The sequence below is a fragment of the Squalius cephalus genome (genome assembly GCF_949319135.1).
Source record: "Squalius cephalus genome assembly, chromosome: 2".
Lineage (NCBI taxonomy): Eukaryota > Metazoa > Chordata > Actinopteri > Cypriniformes > Leuciscidae > Squalius > Squalius cephalus.
This window is the reverse complement of record NC_137123.1, coordinates 32,217,471-32,240,876: the sequence shown is the minus strand read 5'-3', so window position 1 is coordinate 32,240,876 and position 23,406 is coordinate 32,217,471. Positions and strand designations below refer to the sequence as shown.

The 23,406-nt window shown below is 40.5% G+C and overlaps 1 protein-coding gene and 1 long non-coding RNA gene across 2 annotated transcripts; one reads left to right on the top strand and one right to left on the bottom strand.

The window, feature by feature from the left end:
- Positions 1–9,895: 9,895 nt before the first annotated feature.
- On the top strand, positions 9,896–22,954 carry LOC307154761 (uncharacterized protein; the record flags this gene model as incomplete). The annotated part of the gene is made up of 7 exons (XM_079864848.1): positions 9,896–10,021; positions 10,787–10,855; positions 10,967–11,047; positions 13,065–13,133; positions 13,245–13,325; positions 16,342–16,398; positions 22,831–22,954. 6 exons carry the CDS (start codon positions 9,896–9,898, stop codon positions 16,354–16,356), a joined length of 441 nt encoding a protein of 146 aa, XP_079720974.1. The 3' UTR covers positions 16,357–16,398; positions 22,831–22,954.
- On the bottom strand, positions 17,129–19,772 carry LOC307151927. Its single transcript, XR_013819949.1, has 3 exons — positions 19,432–19,772; positions 18,166–18,403; positions 17,129–17,971 (listed from the first exon to the last, which is right to left on the bottom strand). It is a non-coding gene; the product is annotated as an uncharacterized lncRNA (long non-coding RNA).
- Positions 22,955–23,406: the final 452 nt, after the last annotated feature.

Below are 23,406 nucleotides of genomic sequence, written 5' to 3'. Positions count from 1 at the left end.
AAACTGTTGGAGCAACTGCAGCTGGACTCGGAGCTAACGCTGGAGAGAGCGGTGATGCGTGCGCGTCAGAGCGAAAGTGTGAAAAAACAACAGGACCTGTTGAAGAGTAACTTCAGGGCAGAGGCTACAGACGTGGACAGCATTCAAACAAAACACAAGTTTGACAAAGACAAAGGAAGACAGCAGAAAATGCAGGCTAGAACAAATGATAAAAGCAGCTATCAGACACAGCCAGGTATCCAGACACGGGCATGCATGTGGTGTGGTAGAACTCCAGCACACAGCAAAAACCAGTGCCCAGCCAGAGAAGTAGCATGTAACCGGTGTCAGAAAAAAGGTCACTATGCAAAAGTGTGCAGGTCAGGGGCTCTCAACGAAGTTAACACTGCAGTGTCAGATGAGGAGGGAATAGCTTTCCTAGGCACAGTCAGTTCAGATGGTGAACCCTGGCTAATCAACCTTAAAGTGAATGAGCACACAGCTGTATTCAAAATAGATACAGGGGCAGATGTAACAGTGCTATCTGAAGATGTATTTCAGAAGTGGGAGTTTCCAGAGCTAGAGAGAGCAAAGAAAGTGCTGCAGGGTCCAGGTCTGACGCCCATCACGGTGAAGGGGAAGTTCACAGCTACCATAGAATCGGACAGTAAAAGTACCACACAGGAAGTGTATGTAGTCCCGGGTCTGAAGTTAAGCTTACTGGGACGTCCAGCTATCCAGGCATTGGGGCTAGTGGCTAGAGTAGACACAGTGGCACTGGACTCAGTCGAGAGAGTCAAGGAGCAGTTCCCCGCACTGTTCAAAGGGCTAGGCAAGATGGAGGGTGAATACAAGATAGAGCTTAAAGCAGACGCCAAACCATTCTCCATATCAACCCCACGACGAATCCCGCTGCCTCTCATGTCTAAAGTAAAAAAAGAACTCACACGCATGGAAGAGATGGGGGTGATCTCAAGGGTTGAACAACCCACAGACTGGTGCGCCGGAATGGTCACTGTACCAAAGCCAGGAAAAGATGAGGTGTGCATCTGCGTGGATCTGACCAAATTGAACGAGTCAGTCAAGAGGGATAGACACATGCTCCCGTCAGTCGAACACACACTTGGACAGCTAGAAGGCGCCAAACTATTCTCAAAAATCGATGCAAACTCAGGGTTTTGGCAAATTCCCCTTGCCAAGGAGTCCGCCCTCCTCACAACATTCCTCACTCCCTTTGGGAGGTTTTGCTTTAACCGCCTCTGCTTCGGCATATCCTCGGCACCTGAACACTATCAGAAGAGAATGTCCCAGATACTGGAGGGGCTCGACGGTGTCCTGTGCCAAATGGACGACGTGCTTGAGACACACAGGCCCAGCACGACACACGACTGCTTGCAGTGCTGGGGAGGCTACAGGAGGCAGGCGTCACGCTGAGAGGTGAGAAATGTGAATTTTCAAAAAGCCATATCAAATTTCTCGGACAGATCATAGATGCAGCCGGCGTGAGAGCAGATCCAAACAAAGTGAGGGCAGTGACAGACATGGAGGAGCCTGAGGACACGAGCGGAGTGAGACGATTCCTCGGAATGGTGAATCACCTGGGAAAGTACTTACCTCATCTGACAGAAAAGACACAGCCACTCCGGGACCTGTTAAAGAAGCAAAACGTGTTTCAGTGGGGGCATGATCAACAAAGAGCCTTCAACAGCATCAAAGAGGAGCTGAGCACGCCACCAGGGCTGGCGCTCTACAACACAAAAGCAGAGACGGTTGTCTCAGCTGACGCGTCATCATTTGGACTGGGAGCTGTGCTGCTCCAGAGACAGGAGGATGGCCACCTCAAGCCAGTCGCATATAGCTCCAGATCACTCACAGACACTGAGAAAAGGTACGCACAGATTGAGAAAGAGGCTTTGGCAATCACATGGGCGTGCAAGCGCTTCTCAGACTTCCTGGTGGGCATCACGTTCCACGTTGAAACGGACCACAAGCCTCTGGTTCCGTTACTAGGCTCCAAGAGCCTGGATGAGCTCTAGGGGTGGTTAATCTGTCTGATTTCCCGATTCGATTCGATTACGATTATTGAAGTCCCGATTCGATTACAGTCGATTTTCGATTATTAACGATTCTCGATTAGCGATTATTGATTTTCCATTTCACAACAGTAAACGAAAATACACTACAAAGTGATTGCAGTATTAAAAAAAGTCAGCTGCTGAATTACTTAACTCTTTTATTGAGTAACAACAACTCAAAGCACTTTCTGTGTCGTGTAGTTATAACTTCAGAATTATTTGTATGTAGCTTATGTTCTGTAGAACACAGAAATGAATACATCACATTGTGTTGACTGAGGAAGACTGCAGGTTGCAGTCGAAACATGTCAAGGTAAAGAAAACGTTTTTTCTCCACCTGAACACCTTGTCTTTCTAGAAGAGAATTGTCCAATTTAATCATTAAGAAGACAAAATGAACATTTTTGAACAACTTACTGTAGCTTCAATTAGTAACATACAAAGCCACTCTTATACACAACTAAATAATAAAGAGTTATGACTTGAAATGTTTGCTGTATACTACAATCAAAAACAGCTTATACAAAAAAAGTGAATGAACATCTGCAGAGAGCACAGTCAAAATGTAACTTTTTGTGACTGAAATTGCACATATTGCAGTATAACGTACGTATAACAGATCGGTTTACACAGTGTACTGATGTGAAAACTAAACAATACAGAAAGCAGCTCTCATACAAAAATACTAAATAGGTAACAATGAAATTGCCAATTTTACATACGTTAGCTTTTAACGAAGAAGGTGCCGTTCGAATTTGGCGCTCAGCCATCATGAGTCTGTTATGTATGTGCGCGACTCTGTTATGTGCGCGTCTCTGTTATGTGCACGCCACAGACTGTCCGCGCACTGCACGTCCGCTTATAGTTCCGCCTTTTGCGTTCCGTCAATATTACGTTATTAGAAAAAAAAAAATTTTTTTTTAGAAAATCGATTTTTTGACATTTGTGAATCGATTCAGAATCGTCCGCATCGCGATGCATCGAAGAATCGATTTTCTCCCCCACCCCTAATGAGCTCCCGCCACGCATTCAGAGACTCAGAATGAGACTTATGGCTTTCAGCTTCTCCATCTCCCATGTGGCCGGCAAGAAGTTGGCCACGGCAGACGTGCTGTCAAGGGCGCCGTTGAGAGACAGAGGGCAGCCGGAGCAGGAAGAGGAAGTCCACCTGTACGTAAATATGATTATGTCAACCCTCCCAGCTACAGAAAAGAGGCTACAAGAAATAAGGGAACACCAGGAACGTGATGAAATTCTGAGCCAAGTGAAAAAGTACTGTACTGAGGGCTGGCCAGACAGATCCACAATAGACAGAGCTTACCTACCGTACACACATGTGGAGGAAGAGCTATCAGTGGAGAATGACTTATTACTGAAAGGATGTAGGCTTGTAATTCCCAAGCTGCTACAGACAGACATCCTTCAGAAATTGCACGCAGGACACCAAGGTATAGCAAAATGTCGTGAAAGAGCCAAACAATCTGTCTGGTGGCCGGGACTGTGTACACAGCTTCAGAAAGTGGTCGAGGGCTGTGACATATGTGCAAAAGAAAGAATCAACCCCAAAGAGCCTCTGCTGCCTACAGAATTCCCTGATAGACCATGGGCAAAGGTGGGTGCCGACTTGTTTCAGTGGAACGATAACCAGTATCTATTGGTGGTAGACTACTTTTCCCGTTTTATTGAGGTAGCTAAACTCACATCAACAACCTCATTAGCAGTAGTGGAACATTGCAAGTCTATCTTCGCCAGGCATGGCATACCGTCCGAGGTCATGACAGATAATGGTCCCCAGTTCTCGTCTGAAAGCTTTGCTCAGTTTGCAACACAGTGGGGGTTCACACACACAACATCCAGCCCCAGATATGCTCAGAGTAATTGAGAGGCAGAGCGTGCCGTGCGGACAGTTAAATGCCTCCTCCAGAAAGAGAAAGACCCGTATTTGGCACTCATGGCTTACAGAGCCACACCACTCGCCAACGGGTACAGTCCAGCACAGCTGTCAATGGGCCGGCAGCTCAGAACAACAGTTCCGGTCACTCTGTCATCTCTCAATCCAGGCTGGACTGACATAACCAAATTCAAGGTGGAGGAACAGAAGAAGAGACAGAGATTGAGCTGGAACTTCAACAAAAGACACAGAGCTCAACATCTCAAAAGACTGATACCAGGCGACCATATCTGGGTAAAGGACATAAAGGAGAAGGGGACAGTGATAAGACAGGCGGAAGCACCAAGGTCATATGTCATTGACACTCCCAGAGGGAACCTGCGCCGCAACCGAAACCACCTCGTCTCTACACCAGTGGCGCCAGCAGCGCAGACCATCCTACCAGACCATTCCACCAGACCATTTTACCAGAGCCAGAGCAGCTTACTGGTCAGCCAGTGAGGCCAGATCATGCAGAGCCGGGTCCAGTTCAACCATCCAGTCCTGAGCCTCCAGCACGCTACCCTGCAAGAGAGAGACAACCTCCAGGGTACCTGAAGGACTTTGTGGCTAAATAGCAGGTTACCCTGGTGAGACTGAGTGATTTCTACGGGGCAGAATAAACCCCCACACTCAGTAGAAGGATTGGGCAGTCTACCCCACCTTCTTAGTTCAGATTTTCAGTTAATGTTCATATGCTTATGTTTCATAATATACAGTTTGATTTATAACTCTATAGTTAACTTTTGATATAGTCTGTTATAGTACAGAGGGGTTAGTTTAATCTTGAGTTATATATCAGTACAATTGATCTTAGAAAGGGGGATGTAGTGTTAAGGGGTTTTATAGGACACATGATGTGACATTGCCCCCGTGTGGTTAGGCAGGGAAGTGTGTAAACGAGGAACTGTAATAAAGTCATGCTTTGAGAGCACTCGTTGGAAATCTCTCTCCGTGTTTATTTGTTAAGTTAGAACCACTTAACTCAACAGACACTGGTCAAGTCACTGGAAAAGACGCCTAGTTGGTACGACAAGGTGACAGAGCATTTTCTTGAAAAGGAACATAGGGTAGAATTTACGTATAAATGAATGGACAATTTTTATGATGTAGGCCTAACATGAGCTTTCCCTCTTTGAAAGACCAGCAGCCGCCACTGCTTCCAAGCAACTTTACTAGCCTACATCAGAAAAATCGTATATTTGGAGCTGATTGTGTAATGCAAATGTGTAAAAAGGAATACAAGTTGGTGTTTATCTGCCAAATTAACTGAATTGTATGCAGAGGTACATTTAATGGAGTTTATACAAACTAAGTTATAAAAATAAGTATAGGGAAAAAAAAATCGAACTGAATGAATTGATTTAAAGAATAGAAAAATAAATAAATTTATTCATGATTCATATCCTATGAATCGGATGTCAGACATTAACATCTTACATTTTGGTCATTTGCTGCTAAGGCTTCAGAACTATTTAAATATAACACAAGTTATAGGGGCCACTTTTGTGATATTTTTGATGTTTTAGTTGTCTAATGGAATTCTGCACTGACCCAAATGATCCCTGAACAAGATGACCTCTGGATTTAATTTTAACATAACTTGCATTTTAATGAAGATAAAAATCAATTCAAATTATTCAACTCACTTATGCGTGATTATTTTGATGTGTATAGTGACCTTGAGAAGCTGTGAAATTAAGAAAATATACTATAATATCTATTTTATCCATAATTAAATTGAACAGTCAGCAATACATAAATCGATCTAATAGAAATACAGACATTGTGGCTTAATCAATCCTAATTCTATATTTGTCTCAGTGGCACCACAGTGACAGCATTAGCCACATTAAAACATTCTGTCATGGGTGTTCACTTTATCATTGTACGAAAACTCCCCGTTGCCCTGACAACAGGTGATGAGCATCAGAGCCCCAATGCTCTAAAGCATAAATTTAGATGTGACATTCTCTCGTTATTTAAAGGTGCTTACTCACAGGATGTATTGCTACATTTTAGAGAAGCTAACAATCTATTTGCTCTATTGCTTTGCTTTTCCATGATGTGAAAACATCATAGTATGGTAAAGCAAATATTCAGATTGACTCTTATCAGTCAATCTGAATCTGTTCCATGTTCTCTCTCTCTCTCTCTCTCTCTCTCTCTCTCTCTCTCTCTCTCTCTCTCTCTCTCTCTCTCTCTCATTGTGTGTCACAACTGATGAAGACAGACATGAGGATGAATCAACACAAGGCTTTAATGAGGATACTTCAAAGGAATACAACTCACAAGGATTTGTTAAGTATCCAAATGGATAACAGCTTGATAATAACAATATCTCTTTCTGATACAGGTCCCAGGCCTGAGGAGGATTCCGAGACTGCCAAGTGAACGAGGGGGATGATGAAGATGGTGGGGAATAGAAGTGGAGGTAAGTAGTCAGGTAATTCACAAGTATGAGCCACAAGACCAGACAATGGGTGTTTGTTAGATGGTGTATATGACAACAGGTGGAGGTGATCAGAATGTGTGTGTGTGTGTGTGTGTGTGTGTGTGTGTGTGTGTGTGTGTTTGTTTGTTTTTGTGGTTTACGAGGACTTTTGACCTGAATACGCACCAGCACTATGGGGACATTTGGGTTTATGAGGACAGAGGCCATGTCCTCATAAATCCGACAGCGTAGATGTCATTTACTACATTCCAGAAGCTCCCTCTCAAAGTTTGGCGCCATGTCCTTACATACCACAAAACCCTGAAAATTTTTTTTTCAAAAATTTACATCTTTCACACAAGTGTATTCTTTGGGGCCTGTGATTGGTCAGATCGGTACCGGTAGGCGGGAAATCGCGAAAACAAGATGGCGCCAGTGGGCGGAGCTTCAATCAGCTTTAGTGATTGGTCAGATCGGTACCGGTAGGCGGGAGATCGCGAAAACAAGATGGCGCCAGTGGGCGGAGCTTCAATCAGCTTTAAAATGTGTAGCAACTTAATGCAAAATACTAATTATTTAAGTATTTTTGCCTGTAATTTATTAATTGTGCATTAAATATATGATAAATAAATAAATAAAATCCTGTTTATATTATGATAAGTACAACGTAATCAGAGGTGTAGTCATTCGTCGTCACGTCATTTCCTGTTTGGACTGGACAAACTCTGCACCTGAGGGACTCATAAATTTTGGGGCATCTCGCCCGGGGGGCGGGGTTACGTCCTGCGTCACATCTCTCATGTGGGTTCTCGTCGACCAGGCTCACAGCGCGCACCATAGCGCACAGAGGCAGGCACAGAACTAGCTAGCGAACCTAGGTCTTAAATCTAATAAGTTATGTTTATTACAACACGTTTTTTGATGGAAAGGTGATGTTTAATTTCCATAGTCTTTGTTTAGTGAACGAAAGCGAAATCAGGAATTGCGGTCTTTCAGTTTGTTTATCGTTGCCTAGCTACCAAGGGTTGTACAAGATGCGCTGTAGCCAAGTCGCGTTTCATATTAACAGATGAATAGGCTTCGCTCAGTTTATTAAATACATCCAACCTGAAATGTCTCTTACAAACTATGAAGGGACAATGAATCAATACACTTACATGGCAATGCTTGACAGATAGTCTACTTTGTTTGCACAGTCCTACCGTGATTTTGTCACTTTTCTCTAGACCTGCGTCTGGTGACAGCGGGGAAACTTTTACCTCGATAAAGTTAGGCCTACTTATTGTATTGCAGAAAAGAAAAGTAAACTCCATAACCAGTTCATGTTTCTTCTTTAGGTAATTCAAGCAGTAACGACTAATTAGACTCAATACTGCTATTACAGGTGGGATTATGAAATAGAAACAGGCCTTATTGATTATTTATTAACTTATTAACAGGCAAGATTTTAATCATGTCAATCCACAATAAATAGAACATTTAATTGATAAATTAATCATAAGTCAGGACAGCCCATTCATGCAGGTAGTGAAATAGTTAAATCAAATACAAATACACAGTAAAAAAAAAAGGTTGTTAACCTTAACCCGTTATCAATTAAAAATATATTTCATGGTGTGCATGGTGTGTTAATTGTTTGTGTATGGTGTTTTTTTGTTTTTTGTTTTTTTTGTGTGTTTATTTTGTATGATTACTTCACACATGTATTTGTACTCTGCTGACTAATGCTGATCCATGTGTTGTTGGTAAGGGATTGGGGGTGGGTTGGGGGGTTAAGGGAAAATTTGACAAATGCTGTATATATTTCCCTATGTTGAAAACATTGCATTACAAAAAAAAATAAAAAAAAATAAACCACATACACACCATACACAAACAATTAACACACCATGCACACCATGAAATATATTTTTTAATTGACTTGATAACGGGTTAAGGTTAACAACCTTTTTTTTTACTGTGTATTTGTATTTGATTTAACTATTTCACTACCTGCATGAATGGGCTGTCCTGACTTATTGATTAATTTATTATTTAAATGTTCTATTTATTGTGTATGATTAAAATCTTGCATTAAGGCCTGTTTCTATTTCATAATTCCACCTGTAATAGCAGTATTGAGTCTAGTCATTACTGCTTGAATCACCTAAAGAAGAAACATGGTTAACTGGAGTTTAGTGGAAGTTTACTTTTCTTTTCTGCAATACAACAAGTAGGCCTAACTTTATCGAGGTAAAAGTTTCCCCGCTGTCACCAGACGCAGGTCTAGGAGTGGAGAGAAGAGTGACAAAATCACGGTAGGACTGTGCAAACAAAGTAGACTATCTGTCTAGCATTGCCATGTCAGTGTATTGATTCATTGTCCCTTCATAGTTTGTAAGAGACATTTCAGGTTGGATGTATTTAATAAACTGAGCGAAGCCTATTCATCTGTTAATATGAAACGCGACTTGGCTACAGCGCATCTTGTACAACCCTTGGTAGCTAGGCAACGATAAACAAACTGAAAGACCGCAATTCCTGATTTCGCTTTCGTTCACTAAACAAAAACTATGGAAATTAAACATCCCTTTTCCATCAAAAAACGTATTGTAAAAAACATAACTTATTAGATTTAAGACCTAGGTTCGCTAGCTAGTTCTGTGCCTGCCTCTGTGCGCTATGGTGCGCGCTGTGAGCCTGGTCGACGAGAACCCGCATGAGAGATGTGACGCAGGATGTAACCCCGCCCCCCGGGCGAGATGCCCCAAAATTTATGAATCCCCTGCACCTGAGAAGACATCTGTGGACCTGATGAAGGCAACTGTTATCCAAAAGGTAAGTTATAATGTTGTTTAATTGCTTCTCTAGTAGCATGTGGGTCCGGTTGGCTTGTTTGTGCATGTTCTGTATGCTCTTCGCTGCTCGTTTTACAGTTAGAAAGCAGCTAGCCCGTGATGCTAACGGTGCTAGCGGACATAGTGATTCTGTTTACAGACTGACATGAGGGAATCAGCGATGCTTGTCATTTTAAACTCGTTTTCGATTGCACTATATTTGTAACTGCTACCTTTTCTGATCTCATAAAATAGTCTAGCCATCATAATAACGCGTTGTCATGACTACAGTATGTGAAGGGGAGGCTATTTCACCCAGTACAGTATCCTGATATGCTACTGTTAATATTACTACAGTTCTGCTTGCTTTAAACACATTAAGACACAAATATGTGCTCTTATTACTCCTGACTATAATAAAATATAGCCTACTCTGACTATTATTAGAACTGTCAGTCTGATTCAGTCTTATTAATACTGTCACTATTATTGCCTATAATTTATCAATTGTGAATGAAATCTATGAATGAATAGTTATTATCAATTAACATATTCCTTAAATATCATATAATAAAGTATTAAAATAACTTGAATGCTGTTTACCATAATTGATCAATTTATTTAAAACAAGCTTTTTGAATAATATGTCAAATGAAATGCAATGGTCGTGATTAATGAGAGTCTTTTTCTATGCTTTTATTCTAAGGAGAAGATCAAGATCTGGAAGAGGACATGCCGTTTACAGACACAGATGAGCTCCAGGGCAGATTCAGCAATCATTATAAAGGTGAGTTCAGGGTTTCCATGCTTAAGCAGTGCCATGCGACCAGTGTTCCTCAGAAACAGATTATTTGCCACAGTTATCAGTCACTGAATTATGATTGTGTGTGTAAGAAGTGAGTCACGATCACTTACTGTACATCTAGCACAGGCGCAATGTCTCGTATCACTCTCATACATACACACACTTGAACTCAGTGCCGTCCAAATGTATCTAGTTACCAGTGTCCCAGTAAAACTAGTGTCCTCATAGACCAGGATTCTGTCAAACTTACACAACACACTCAGTCAAAGTCAAACATCAGGATCATTTTCTTATGATGTCCTCATAAAACTGTGTCCTCATAGACCAGGATTCTGTCAAACTTACACAACACACTGAGATTCTTCTGTCAAGTCAAACATCAGGAAACTGTTCTTATGATGTCCTCATAAAACGGTGTCCTCATAAAACTGGTGTAAAGCTACACACAACCTGACACACTGTAATGAAAACACATGTAATGTGATGCATAAAAGCCGTGAACATTACCTTGTGGTAGCATTTATATATTGAAATATTGATTTGAAAACTTTAACTATTTTGTAATTTTCATGTGCAAATATTTATTGATAGGTAGCTGTGTATCAGGACCCTTATTATCCTGTCAGTTTACTTTGTATTAATTACTGACTGACTGTACATTATCCTTTATATATTCCATTTATTATGCTTTTTTTAAACTCTTAGGTGAAGTGTTTCTGTATGTAACGCTTAATTTCATATTCTCAGATGAGCCATAGGAGCCAGTGGTCATCAGGCAGAGACGGTTGTGCTGCTCTGACTGTGGGTCTAGACAAGGTAAGTGAGAGTTGTGCTGGAAGAGAACGAGCAAACGAAGCAGAGACATCTGTGAGATCTAGTGTTCACACATTTACACCACTGTTTCATGTCTAATGTTATATTTTGTAGACTCTCTGTGAGGTTGAACCCTCCACTCTCGAAATGAAGAGTCCGTCCCCGTCCCAGTCAGAAGTCAGAGATGTACAGAAGGTATTGTTTTTTTGGAAATCAAATTAGGGATAGAGCGATATGAACATTTGGGCCGATAACTGATCATTCTTTATATTCGAAAGCCGATATCTGATATATTAGCCGATGAATCTAAATCCAAAATTTGATATACTTTGAAAGCCTGATTACAAAAACGAAACGCACATCATTTAAAGCCAATGTCCCAAACACTTCAACATAAATCAAACATATACAGTACAATGGCCTAATGTAAGATTCCTTAACTTTTAAAATGAATTTTACATTCATATTTCCAACTTTCTTTATAAAAAAATGACAACACTTTACAAAAAGGTTTCATCTTGTTAGTATTAGTTAACATGTACTAACAATGAATGAACAATACTTCTACAGGATTTACTTAACGTTTATCTTACTTAATGTTAATCTCAACATTTTCCAAGACATTTTAGGATCCAGTGTTGTATCTGTTAATTTAATACACTGTGAACGAACATGAATTTGCATATTTTATTAACTCACATTAACAAAAGTTTTTCAATATGAAAAGCAATTTCACCAAATGACTTGAATAGCTCTATTTGGAAATAATTAATCATTCTAGAATGATTGGTGTGATTTTGTAGGGGTTTGCATCTGCATAGAAAATAATAAATTGCAAGCAGAGATAAAAAAAAATGAACAAAGATGTGAAATAAACAATGCCTCATATATTCCAGGTAAGTCTAACAGCATTTAGGTACAGACCTTGAGTAATCAACTGTAAAATAACACGGCTGAGTCTTTATATAGCCTGACTTCACAGAGGCCTATACTGCAATGTCACTACCACAGATGGGTATGAATGATAAAGCAATACATTGTGCAGCCCTACAAGTTAATGTTCATGGCTTTAATGCATCACATTACATGCATGTTAATTACAGTGTGTCAAGTGTGTGTGTGTCTTACACCTGTTTTATGAGGACACTGTTTTATGAGGACATCATAAGAGCAATGTCCTGATGTTTGACTTGACTGGAGAATCTCAGTGTGTTGTGTAAGTTTGACAGAATCCTGGTCTATGAGGACACTAGTTTTACCGGGACACACATATGGAATATTAGGATCGTTACTGATAACCCATAATTCACAGCTCATTGTGGCTAATACCAATAGCGAAAACTATTTGTGCTTGTCAGATTAAATATAATCATTGAAGAAGTTGGTAAAAAATAGCAACCTCTGTTTGGCTTTCAATAAGTGATACTAAAATTAGTATTTATTTGTATTTTTTATATATTTTTACTACTTTTTTTTCAGATGATAACTCTGAAGAATCAGATGAAACCTGAACAAGATACAGCAAATCTAAAGGTATCCAATAAGTTAATGTAATAACTCTGTTTCCTCAGAAACAGATTATTTGCCACAGTTATCAGTCCCTGAATTATGATTGTGTGTGTAAGAAGTGAGTCACGATCACTTACTGTACATCTAGCACAGGCGCAATGTCTCGTATCACTCTCATACATACACACACTTGAACTCAGTGCCGTCCAAATGTATCTAGTTACCAGTGTCCCAGTAAAACTAGTGTCCTCATAGACCAGGATTCTGTCAAACTTACACAACACACTGAGATTCTTCTGTCAAGTCAAACATCAGGAAACTGTTCTTATGATGTCCTCATAAAACGGTGTCCTCATAAAACTGGTGTAAAGCTACACACAACCTGACACACTGTAATGAAAACACATGTAATGTGATGCATAAAAGCCGTGAACATTACCTTGTGGTAGCATTTATATATTGAAATATTGATTTGAAAACTTTAACTATTTTGTAATCTTGTATATTATCTCAAATCAGTATTTCATGTGCAAATATTTATTGATAGGTAGCTGTGTATCAGGACCCTTATTATCCTGTCAGTTTATTTTGTATTAATTACTGACTGACTGTACATTATCCTTTATATATTCCATTTATTATGCTTTTTTTAAACTCTTAGGTGAAGTGTTTCTGTATGTAACGCTTAATTTCATATTCTCAGATGAGCCACAAGAGCCAGTGGTCATCAGGCAGAGACGGTTGTGCTGCTCTGACTGTGGGTCTAGACAAGGTAAGTGAGAGTTGTGCTGGAAGAGAACGAGCAAACGAAGCAGAGACATCTGTGAGATCTAGTGTTCACACATTTACACCACTGTTTCATGTCTAATGTTATATTTTGTAGACTCTCTGTGAGGTTGAACCCTCCACTCTCGAAATGAAGAGTCCGTCCCCGTCCCAGTCAGAAGTCAGAGATGTACAGAAGGTATTGTTTTTTTGGAAATCAAATTAGGGATAGAGCGATATGAACATTTGGGCCGATAACTGATCATTCTTTATATTCGAAAGCCGATATCTGATATATTAGCCGATGAATCTAAATCCAAAATTTGATATACTTTGAAAGCCTGATTACAAAAACGAAATGCACATCATTTAAAGTCGGCATGAAATCAAATTTGACAAATCTTCTTTTTATATGTAATATTGTAGTGTTTATTATAAATGATTTATCTGTGCACTTCATTATTTTTTCAAAATTCATGTACCCTTATAATCTTTAATCAAATACATTACCCTTCCCTCCCCCCTCGAAACGACCTCTCTTCTCTTTTGGTCACGTGCCATGGCGAAAGGGTGCGGCCAGAGCCCATGAGGGTGCGGCTATCGGCGTTTGTCTCGTTTCGCGGGAGGCTCATATAAATATGGTCTGATTCCTGCCTGAAAATTTAGCTGCTTGTCCTCGTTCTCGTCGCTGGGCTCCTCAATAAAAAAATCCTTCATGGGAGGGTAACGGTGGGGAGTCCGGTGGAGAGAAATCCTCCACAACTGAGTGTAAACTGGCATTCAAATCTGCCTCCATTTTGTTTGCAACGCCCAATCTCCAACGATCCAATCAATTCCCGAAGGATGAAATCAAGCCCCGCCCTACATTTTTTTCTAATTTCAGAAGCAGTTTCACTCGGATATACATCACAACAAGGAAAAAATGACAATCTCAACTTCCGTTTCATGCCGACTTTAAAGCCAATGTCCCAAACACTTCAACATAAATCAAACATATACAGTACAGTGGCCTAGTTTGAACCAGTGTAAGGTTTCTTAGCTTCTAAAATTAATTTTACATTCATATTTCCAACTTTCTTTATAAAAAAATGGCAATACTTTATAAAAAGGTTTCATCTTGTTAGTATTAGTTAACATGAACTAACAATGAATGAACAATACTTCTACATGATTTACTTAATGTTTATCTTACTTAACGTTAATCTCAACATTTTCCAAGACATTTTAGGATCCAGTGTTGTATCTGTTAATTTAATGCACTGTGAACTAACATCTAACTAACATTGAAAACATCTATTGCCTTAATAATAATAATAATAATAATAATAATAAATCAAATGAAATTAAAATGCAAACAAGTTATTAGACAACATTAAACTTAAAATGAAATGGCCTAAAGAGCTGAAGGAACACCCCTAAACTGAGGCTTTCTTAGATGGTTTTAGCTCAACGGAACACAACCTATATATGATAAATTAGATATTTATACAAAATAAACACAATATTACAACGTATACTTGCACAAAATCATGCACAGATTAATTTGAGCTATTATTAATAGTAATCAACTATTACATAGTGAAACTCCTGTTGTGGATGCGCTCCTCCCAGGACAACACACTGAAACACAGCAACTAAACCCAAATAATTCACGACGTTTTTAATGCAATAGTTTGCTCATTATAGTGTTATGTATATATGACAGTCCCAATCATAAATAATGTTTTGCTGACCACCGGTAGGCCTACAGTGAAGTGTTTACTGCAGCACTCATTAACTCAGCCAAATGCATCCTATATGAGATAAATCAGATATATAACAAAAATAAAAAATATTACAACTTACAATTCCACAAGCGAACTCTCCCTGTAACAATGCACTGATTTCACAGATTTGTGATTCAAACATTTCAAAACCATCATGGTGAACAGCTGAAGCTGAAGGAAGTAATCCATTATTTATTAGTGTTAATATAGCGGCCTAATTTTCTTATCGGATTGACAATGATAACATTAATAATGAGCATTTATTTTCATGCATCCCTGATTGGTTATGACCATATATTTATAGGGTTTTAACTTTATACTTGATTACAACTTATGTCACAGTGTTTTAAATCTTAAGTCACTATTCATCTCATTAATTTGATCAGTATTAATACTGAGTGGTTTGAAATGTCCCATTATACCTGAATTAGTTTGGCGTCATCAGCCTTCTTTTGCTCAAGTATATCATTGATAATGTGAAATTGTTTTAATTTTATGTTTTATGACAGTGATCAGTCAGTGTTAATGTAGTCAAGTATCTGTGCTGCTTCATTTGGAGAATCTCTGAATCCTTTGTCTCTAATAGTCATATCTCACTATAACGTGTCATATAGCCTAAAATACGCTCTCACCTGTTTATTATGTGGCATTTTTGGGAGGAGTAAAATTCATAGTGTTACCATTAATTACCTTTACTCTAGTGACCCACCACAGTCTAATCTGTCCCTCCACAGTTTGAACCAAAAGAACCGAAAATATTTTTACGCCTCATAATAACATAAATTGTCTTTGTTTTTTGCGCAATTGCTTTGGCAAAGCGTCTCTCAAACATACTAAAATCAAAAGCACAACATGGCTTAATGCCCTTATCAAATCGCAAAAGACGATAAGAAAGTCTGTAGTCTGTTGTGCTGCGTGTTTCAAACTGAAGAGCACACTTTGCTCGCTCGATCAGCTCATGATCTGGCTTTTTCCATGCCTCGTTTCACAGGGAATGAATGCAGTGAACTCCATCTCTGCATGTGCCATAAGTTTAACATGCATTTGGGAACGCAACCAGCACCAGTTACTCTCTATTTTCACATTCGCATTATATCCACATTTTTTGTGGTAATACAATTTTGCAATAAGATGCGTTTATAAACCTGTTTTCACTTAGACTGCAGGTTTCTGCCAGTATAACAGCTTAAGTGAAGAAATTAAGAAAGTATTATAACCTCTTATTGTAAAATAATATACTCATTATAAAATATAAATTTTTCATTGACAGTATTAGTATATCACTGTCTAGGCGATAATTCTAATAATAGTGATCTTAGTGAAGTATTATAGTTGTTATTAATATGATTATTATTATTAAACGGTGCCATTTGTCATGTTTCATAAATGACTTCTGAATACAGGTTAAACTGAAGATGTTCTTGTTTTAAATGTCTCTTTTTCTTTAAGATGAGATCAGTATGACGGACTCTGATGCCAGTGATCCTGATGAAAGCGGTTCTGAAGGTGATGTTCCTGCTGGAGCTCCAGTAATGTTGGTATGTGTCAACTAATGCTGGGTACACACCAAAAGATTTTTACATCTTATAAGATTTTCAAAATGTGATAGACCACAAACATGAGGACAAAAAAATCCTAGATTTAACCGTTTTGCTCCTATAGTGTGTGGTGTGCCATGATGTGAAAAGACCGTTAGGGTTGGGTATCATTTAAATTTGAACGATTCCGATTCTGCTTATCGAATCCGGTTCTTAACGATTCTTGGTTTCGATTTATTGGAGAGAAAAAAGAGAGCAAATACTTTTTTCTACCTTTTATTCTTGTTACATTTAGGCTATTACCAGTAAAACTGTGACAATTCATCTGAATTTACAATATACTGTATATATATAACACTTTAAGGAATTATAGACTCGACTCGTATTAATTGTCTGATGTATTTATTCATGATCTCTATTTTAAACAAAACTGGTTCTCATTTTATCCAGAATTATGCGGCTCTAGTTTTGTACCTGAGTGTGAGAGACTGCTATTGCTGCTGCTAGTAGCTTTATCTGGTGTGTGGAAACCTGTGGTACTGCTGTTGACATTACATTACATTTACATTTATTCATTTAGCAGACGCTTTTATCCAAAGCGACTTACAAATGAGAACAATAGAAGCAGTTAAACTAGCAGTAGGACAACAAAATGCAAGTGCTATGACCCTTCTCAGTTTAAATAAACGCATTTTTTTAATAGAACAGAATAGAGTAGTAGAGAGAAAGTGTTAGTATTACTGGATCAAGTGCTGTCGAAAAAGAAGTGTCTTCAGCCGTTTCTTAAAAGTGGCTATGGACTCAGCCGCTCTGGTTGAGTTCGGCAGATCATTCCACCAGCAGGGAACAGTCATGGTAAAGGTCCGAGAAAGAGATTTTGTGCCTCTTTGAGATGGCACCACAAGACGCCGTTCACTTGCAGAGCGCAAGTTCCTGGAAGGCACATAAGTCTGAAGTAAAGAGTTAAAGTAAAAGGGAGCAGAACCAGTGGTTGTTCTGTAGGCAAACGTCAGTGACTTGAATTTGATGCGAGCGGCAACTGGCAACCAGTGCAGTTTTGTGAGGAGAGGAGTGACATGTGCCCTTTTCGGCTCGTTAAAGACCACTCTAGCTGCGGCGTTCTGGATCAGTTGCAGAGGTTTGACTGTGCAAGCTGGAAGACCAGCCAGGAGAGCGTTGCAATAGTCAAGTCTGGATAAAACAAGCGCTTGGACAAGGAGTTGAGTAGCATGTTCTGATAGGAAGGGTCTGATCCTCCTAATGTTGTACAAGGCAAATCTACATGACCGGGCAGTTCTTGCAATGTGGTCTGTGAAGTTCAATTGATCATCAATTACCACACCAAGGTTCCTGGCTGATCTAGATGGAGTTATGGATGACGAGTCTAGCTGAATGGTGAAGTTGTGGTGAAGTGTTGGGTTGGCCGGGACCACGAGTAGCTCTGTCTTCGCAAGGTTTAGTTGAAGGTGGTGGTCCTTCATCCAGCCAGAAATGTCTGTCAGGCAGGCTGAGATACGATCAGCTACCGTCGGATCGTCGGGCTGGAATGAGAGGTAGAGTTGTGTGTCATCAGCGTAGCAGTGATAGGAAAAACCATGTTTCTGAATCACAGATCCTAGTGATGTCATGTAGATGGAGAAGAGAAGTGGTCCAAGCACTGAGCCCTGAGGCACTCCAGTAGCTAGATGTTGTGTCTTAGACACCTCACCCCTCCACGAAACCCTAAAGGACCTACCTGAGAGGTATGACTTGAACCATTGGAGTGCGGTTCCCGAGATGCCCTTCGTCTTTAGGATTGACAGGAGGATCTGGTGGTTAACTGTGTCAAAGGCAGCAGACAGATCCAGCAGGATGAGAACTGAGGATTTGGAGGCTGCTCTTGCCAGTCTCAGAGCTTCAATTACTGAGAGCAGGGCCGTCTCAGTTGAGTGTCCGCTTTTGAAACCAGATTGATTGTTGTCCAAGAGGTTGTTCTGTGTAAGGAAGGAAGAGATCTGGTTGAAAACAACTCGCTCAAGTGTTTTCGCGACGAATGGAAGGAGAGATACTGGTCTGTAATTCTCCAGATGTGCTGGATTTAGAGTGGGTTTCTTAAGCAGTGGGGTTACACGAGCCTGCTTAAATGCTGTGGGAAAGGTACCAGTGTGAAGAGAGGTGTTTATGATGTGTGTGAGTGTGGGTACAACTGAGGATGAAATGGCTTGAAGTAGGTTAGTGGGAATAGGATCAAGCGGACAGGTGGTAGGGCGATTGGAAAGGAGGAGATTGGAGACTTCTGTCTCTGAGAGTAGAGAGAAGGAGGGTAGAGAGTGCGTGTTAGCTGGAAAAGTGTGTGTGTCAATTTGTGGATTGCTAAATTGGCCGCTGATGGAGGTTGTTTTATTTATAAAGAATGTAGCAAAATCGTCAGCATTTAGTGTTGATGAAGGAGGAGGAGGAGGAGGGTTGAGAAGAGAGGAGAAGGTTTTGAAAAGCATGCGAGAGTCTGAAGAATTGTTAATTTTGTTGTGATAGTAAGTCATTTTAGCAGTAGAGATATTATCAGAGAAGAAAGAGAGGAGGGACTGATAAAGACCAAGATCAGTAGGATCTTTTGATTTGCGCCACTTCCTCTCTGCACCCCTAAGTTTCGAACGATGTTCCCGGAGAACATCAGATAACCAGGGGGCAGAGGGTGTGGCGCGGGCTGGCCTGGAGGAAAGGGGGCAGAAGGTGTCCAAGCAGGATGTTAAAGTGGAGAAAAGATTATCAGTTGCACTGTTAGTATCTAGTGTTGAAAGCTGATCAGGTGGAGGAAGTGTGGATGAGACCAGAGAGGATAGACGAGAGGGTGAGAGTGAGCGTAGGTTTCGCCGAAAAGTGACCTGTGGAGGAGTGTGTGTTGTGTTCCGTGGCAGGTTGATGTTGAGAGTGAGGAGGAAGTGATCTGAGGTGTGCAGTGGAGTGACCAGTGTATGGTCAGTGGAGCAGTAGCGTGTGTAGATAAGGTCCAATATATTACCTGATCTGTGAGTAGTCGCAGTAGATACTCGCTTGAGGTCAAATGAGGCAAGCAGAGTGTGGAAATCAGCAGCCTGAGGTTTTTCTAGGTGGATGTTGAAGTCTCCAAGAACAACGAGAGGAGTACCATCCTCAGGGAAGGACGAGAGTAGCACATCAAGCTCTTCCAAGAAACTGCCGAGCTGCCCTGGGGGACGATATACAACTACAAAATGGATATTAATAGGGCTAGTGATAGTAATTGAATGTGATTCAAAAGAGCTGTTGTCACACAGAGTTAGTAAATGATCAAATTTCCAATCGTTTGAGATGAGCAGACCAGTACCACCACCCCTTCCAGTCAGGCGAGGGGTGTGTGAGAAAGTGAATTTAGTGGAGAGGGAATTTAGTGTTGAGAGATCGCACCGAATCAAATGCGCTGCATTCCTTCAAATTGACCCCGTGTTGCAGCAAATGTTTCATCATATTGGAGGTGCTTCCTCCCTTGCATGAAATGTCTTTCTTGCATGTGATACAATTCGCTGTATTTTCATCTTTTTTTGAAAAGCTTAACCAAACTTTTGAACGTCTGCTGCGCTCCGCCATCGTAAATATAACGTACAGCGCATGTGCGGCAGGCAGGTCCTGGCAGATCAATACAACTGTAAACAAATGCTCACTGCCATTCACCTCACGCATGTGAGCATCACCAAAGTAAGGAATCGATAAGCGGAATCGAAGTGCGCGCGTCTTATCGAATCCCCGGTTTTTGGCATTTTGGAACCGGTTCTAGATACCCAACCCTAAAGACCATGCAACCAGAGTCTCGACTGTTAACACTCTAGAGACCTCAGAATAAGCATGGCGGACGATATGCAGGAAGCAATTGCGATGATAGTGTTTGGAAAAGTTTTACACAACACGTTGTGTAAACATTTGTGCCACAAATCAACAAGCTGATCCTCCATCTCTGCTGTCCACATCAATTTCAGTTTGTGCTGCGCCATGACTGCGTTTCTTATGCTTCCGTCTTCCTTCATCTCGCTTTCTGATTGGATATTGTTTCCTTTCACATGATAATCTCCAGAGCATGCGTGTGTTTGTCCTCGGGCTTCCCCCCACATTTCAGGATTTCTGATCGTAAATATTCAACATGTTGAATATTTGCGATTCGCGATCAGGGCGGCTCCGACGTTCTTCCGATTAGGTTCGGACACTCTTAACACACCTCACACCAAGGGAAAATCTGATAAGATAATCTATAACCATCAAGATAATCGGGACACAGCTAGGATTGTCAGAAGGGGGAAATCGGCCCAAAATCAGCCTGATTATCTTTTGGTGTGTACCCAGCATAACACGTTTGTGTTTATGAACATGTTTATTATTATTTTAAACCAATATATATTGTAGTGCAATTTTACGTTAGTATTTTCACCAAAGAAAAATGGTTTTAAGCCAGTTATATACACTGAACAAAATTATAGATCTAACTCAAAGTTCTAAGACTTTTTCTATGTACCCAAAAAGCCTATTTCTCTCAAATATTGTTCACAAATCTGTCTAAATCTGTGTTAGTGAGCACTTCTCCTTTGCCGAGTTAATCCATCCACCTCACAGGTGTGGCATATCAAGATACTGATTAGACAGCATGATTATTGCACAGGTGTGCCTTAGGCTGGCCACAAAAAAAGGCCACTCTAAAATGTGCAGTTTTATCACACAGTACAATGCCACAGATGTCGCAAGTTTTGAGGGAGCGTGCAATTGGCATGCTGACAGCAGGAATGTCCACCTGCTGTTGCCCGTGAATTGAATGTTCATTTCTCTACCATAGCCGTCTCCAAAGGCTTTTCAGAGAATTTGGCAGTACATCCAACCGGCCTCACAACTGCAGACCGCGTGTAACCACACCAGCCCAGGACTTCCACATCCAGCATCTTCACCTCCAACACCGTCTGAGGCCAGCCACCCGGACAGCTGCTGCAACAATCGGTTTGCATAACCAAAGAATTTCTGCACAAACTGTTAAAAAACCGTCTCAGGGAAGCTCATCTGCATGCTCATCGTCCTCATCGGGGTCTCGACCTGCAGTTGGTCGTTGTAAACGAACTGCGTGGGCAAATGCTCACATTCGATGGCGTCTGGCACTTTGGAGAGATGTTCTCTTCACGGATGAATCCCGGTTTTCACTGTACAGGGCAGATGGCAGACAGCGTGTATGGCGTCATGTGGGTGAGCGGTTTACTGATGTCAACATTGTGGATCGAGTGGCCCATGGTGGGGTTATGGTATGTGCAGGCGTATGTTATGGACAACGAACGCAAGTGCATTTTATTGATGGCACTTTGAATGCACAGAGATACCGTGATGAGATCCTAAGGCCCATTGTTGTGCCATTCATCCACGACCATCACCTCATGTTGCAGCATGATAATGCACGGCCCCATTCTGCAAAGATCTGTACACAATTCCTGGAAGCTGAAAACATCCCAGTTCTTGCATGGCCAGCATACTCACCGGACATGTCACCCATTGAGCATGTTTGGGATGCTCTGAATCGGCGTATACGAGAGCGTGTTCCAGGTCCTGCCAATATCCAGCAACTTCACACAGCCATTGAAGAGGAGTGGACCAACATTCCACAGGCCACAATCAACAACCTGATCAACTCTATGCGAAGGAGATGTGTTGCACTGCGTGAGGCAAATGATGGTCACACCAGATAATGACTTGTTTCTAGACCCCCGACACCCCACACACCCCGACACCACACAAAACTGCACATTTTAGAGTGGCCTTTTATTGTGGCCAGCCTAAGGCACACCTGTGCAATAATCATGCTGTCTAATCAGTATCTTGATATGCCACACCTGTGAGGTGGATGGATTATCTCGGCAAAGGAGAAGTGCTCACTAACACAGATTTAGACAGATTTGTGAACAATATTTGAGAGAAATAGGCCTTTTGTGTACATAGAAAAAGTCTTAGAACTTTTAGTTCAGCTCATGAAAAATGGGAGCAAAAACAAAAGCGTTTAGAATTTTGTTCATAGTGTATGTATATATATATATATCATACTATAGTGTGCCAGAAGATAATATCAGATTACATTTCTAAACATTCCTTTTGCCATTAATTGTAAAAATCAGTTATCAATAATCAGATATTATTATAAATAACAATTTTTCTAGAACAAAATTAATGGAATCAGTACCAAACCAATAAGTTTATCATGTTCATGTTGGTCAAAAACTTTGAAAAGGAGATGTTTAACACAACATTCCATCTCCAGAATAATGTTTTGAATGTCATTTGAAATGTAATTTTTAGATATCAGATGTATAACCAGTTTTAAGTTCTAGATGCAGGTTTGAGTTACATCTGAGTTTCTGATCTGTCTATAACTGATTTCCTACAGGTGTTCAGAAGATGCCCATCGAGAAACCACTGAAGTTTCTCAAGGTACCTGAGGTTTAAATCAGAATATGACTACCATTGTAAGTACATGAGCTCTCATATAGTTAGAGTTTACTAAAGCATGTATTCTTACTAAAGCATGTATTCTTCTGTACAGAGAATGAACGTGAGGCAGGAATTGAAAACCTTGTGGAAAGGACAAAAAGTGTGCTGGTCAAATGCTGAAGTTACAACTGTAATTGAACATTTTAAGGCACATACACTCACCTAAAGGATTATTAGGAACACCATACTAATACTGTGTTTGACCCCCTTTTGCCTTCAGAACTGCCTTAATTCTACGTGGCATTGATTCAACAAGGTGCTGAAAGCATTCTTTAGAAATGTTGGCCCATATTGATAGGATAGCATCTTGCAGTTGATGGAGATTTGTGGGATGCACATCCAGGGCACGAAGCTCCCGTTCCACCACATCCCAAAGATGCTCTATTGGGTTGAGATCTGGTGACTGTGGGGGCCATTTTAGTACAGTGAACTCATTGTCATGTTCAAGAAACCAATTTGAAATGATTCGAGC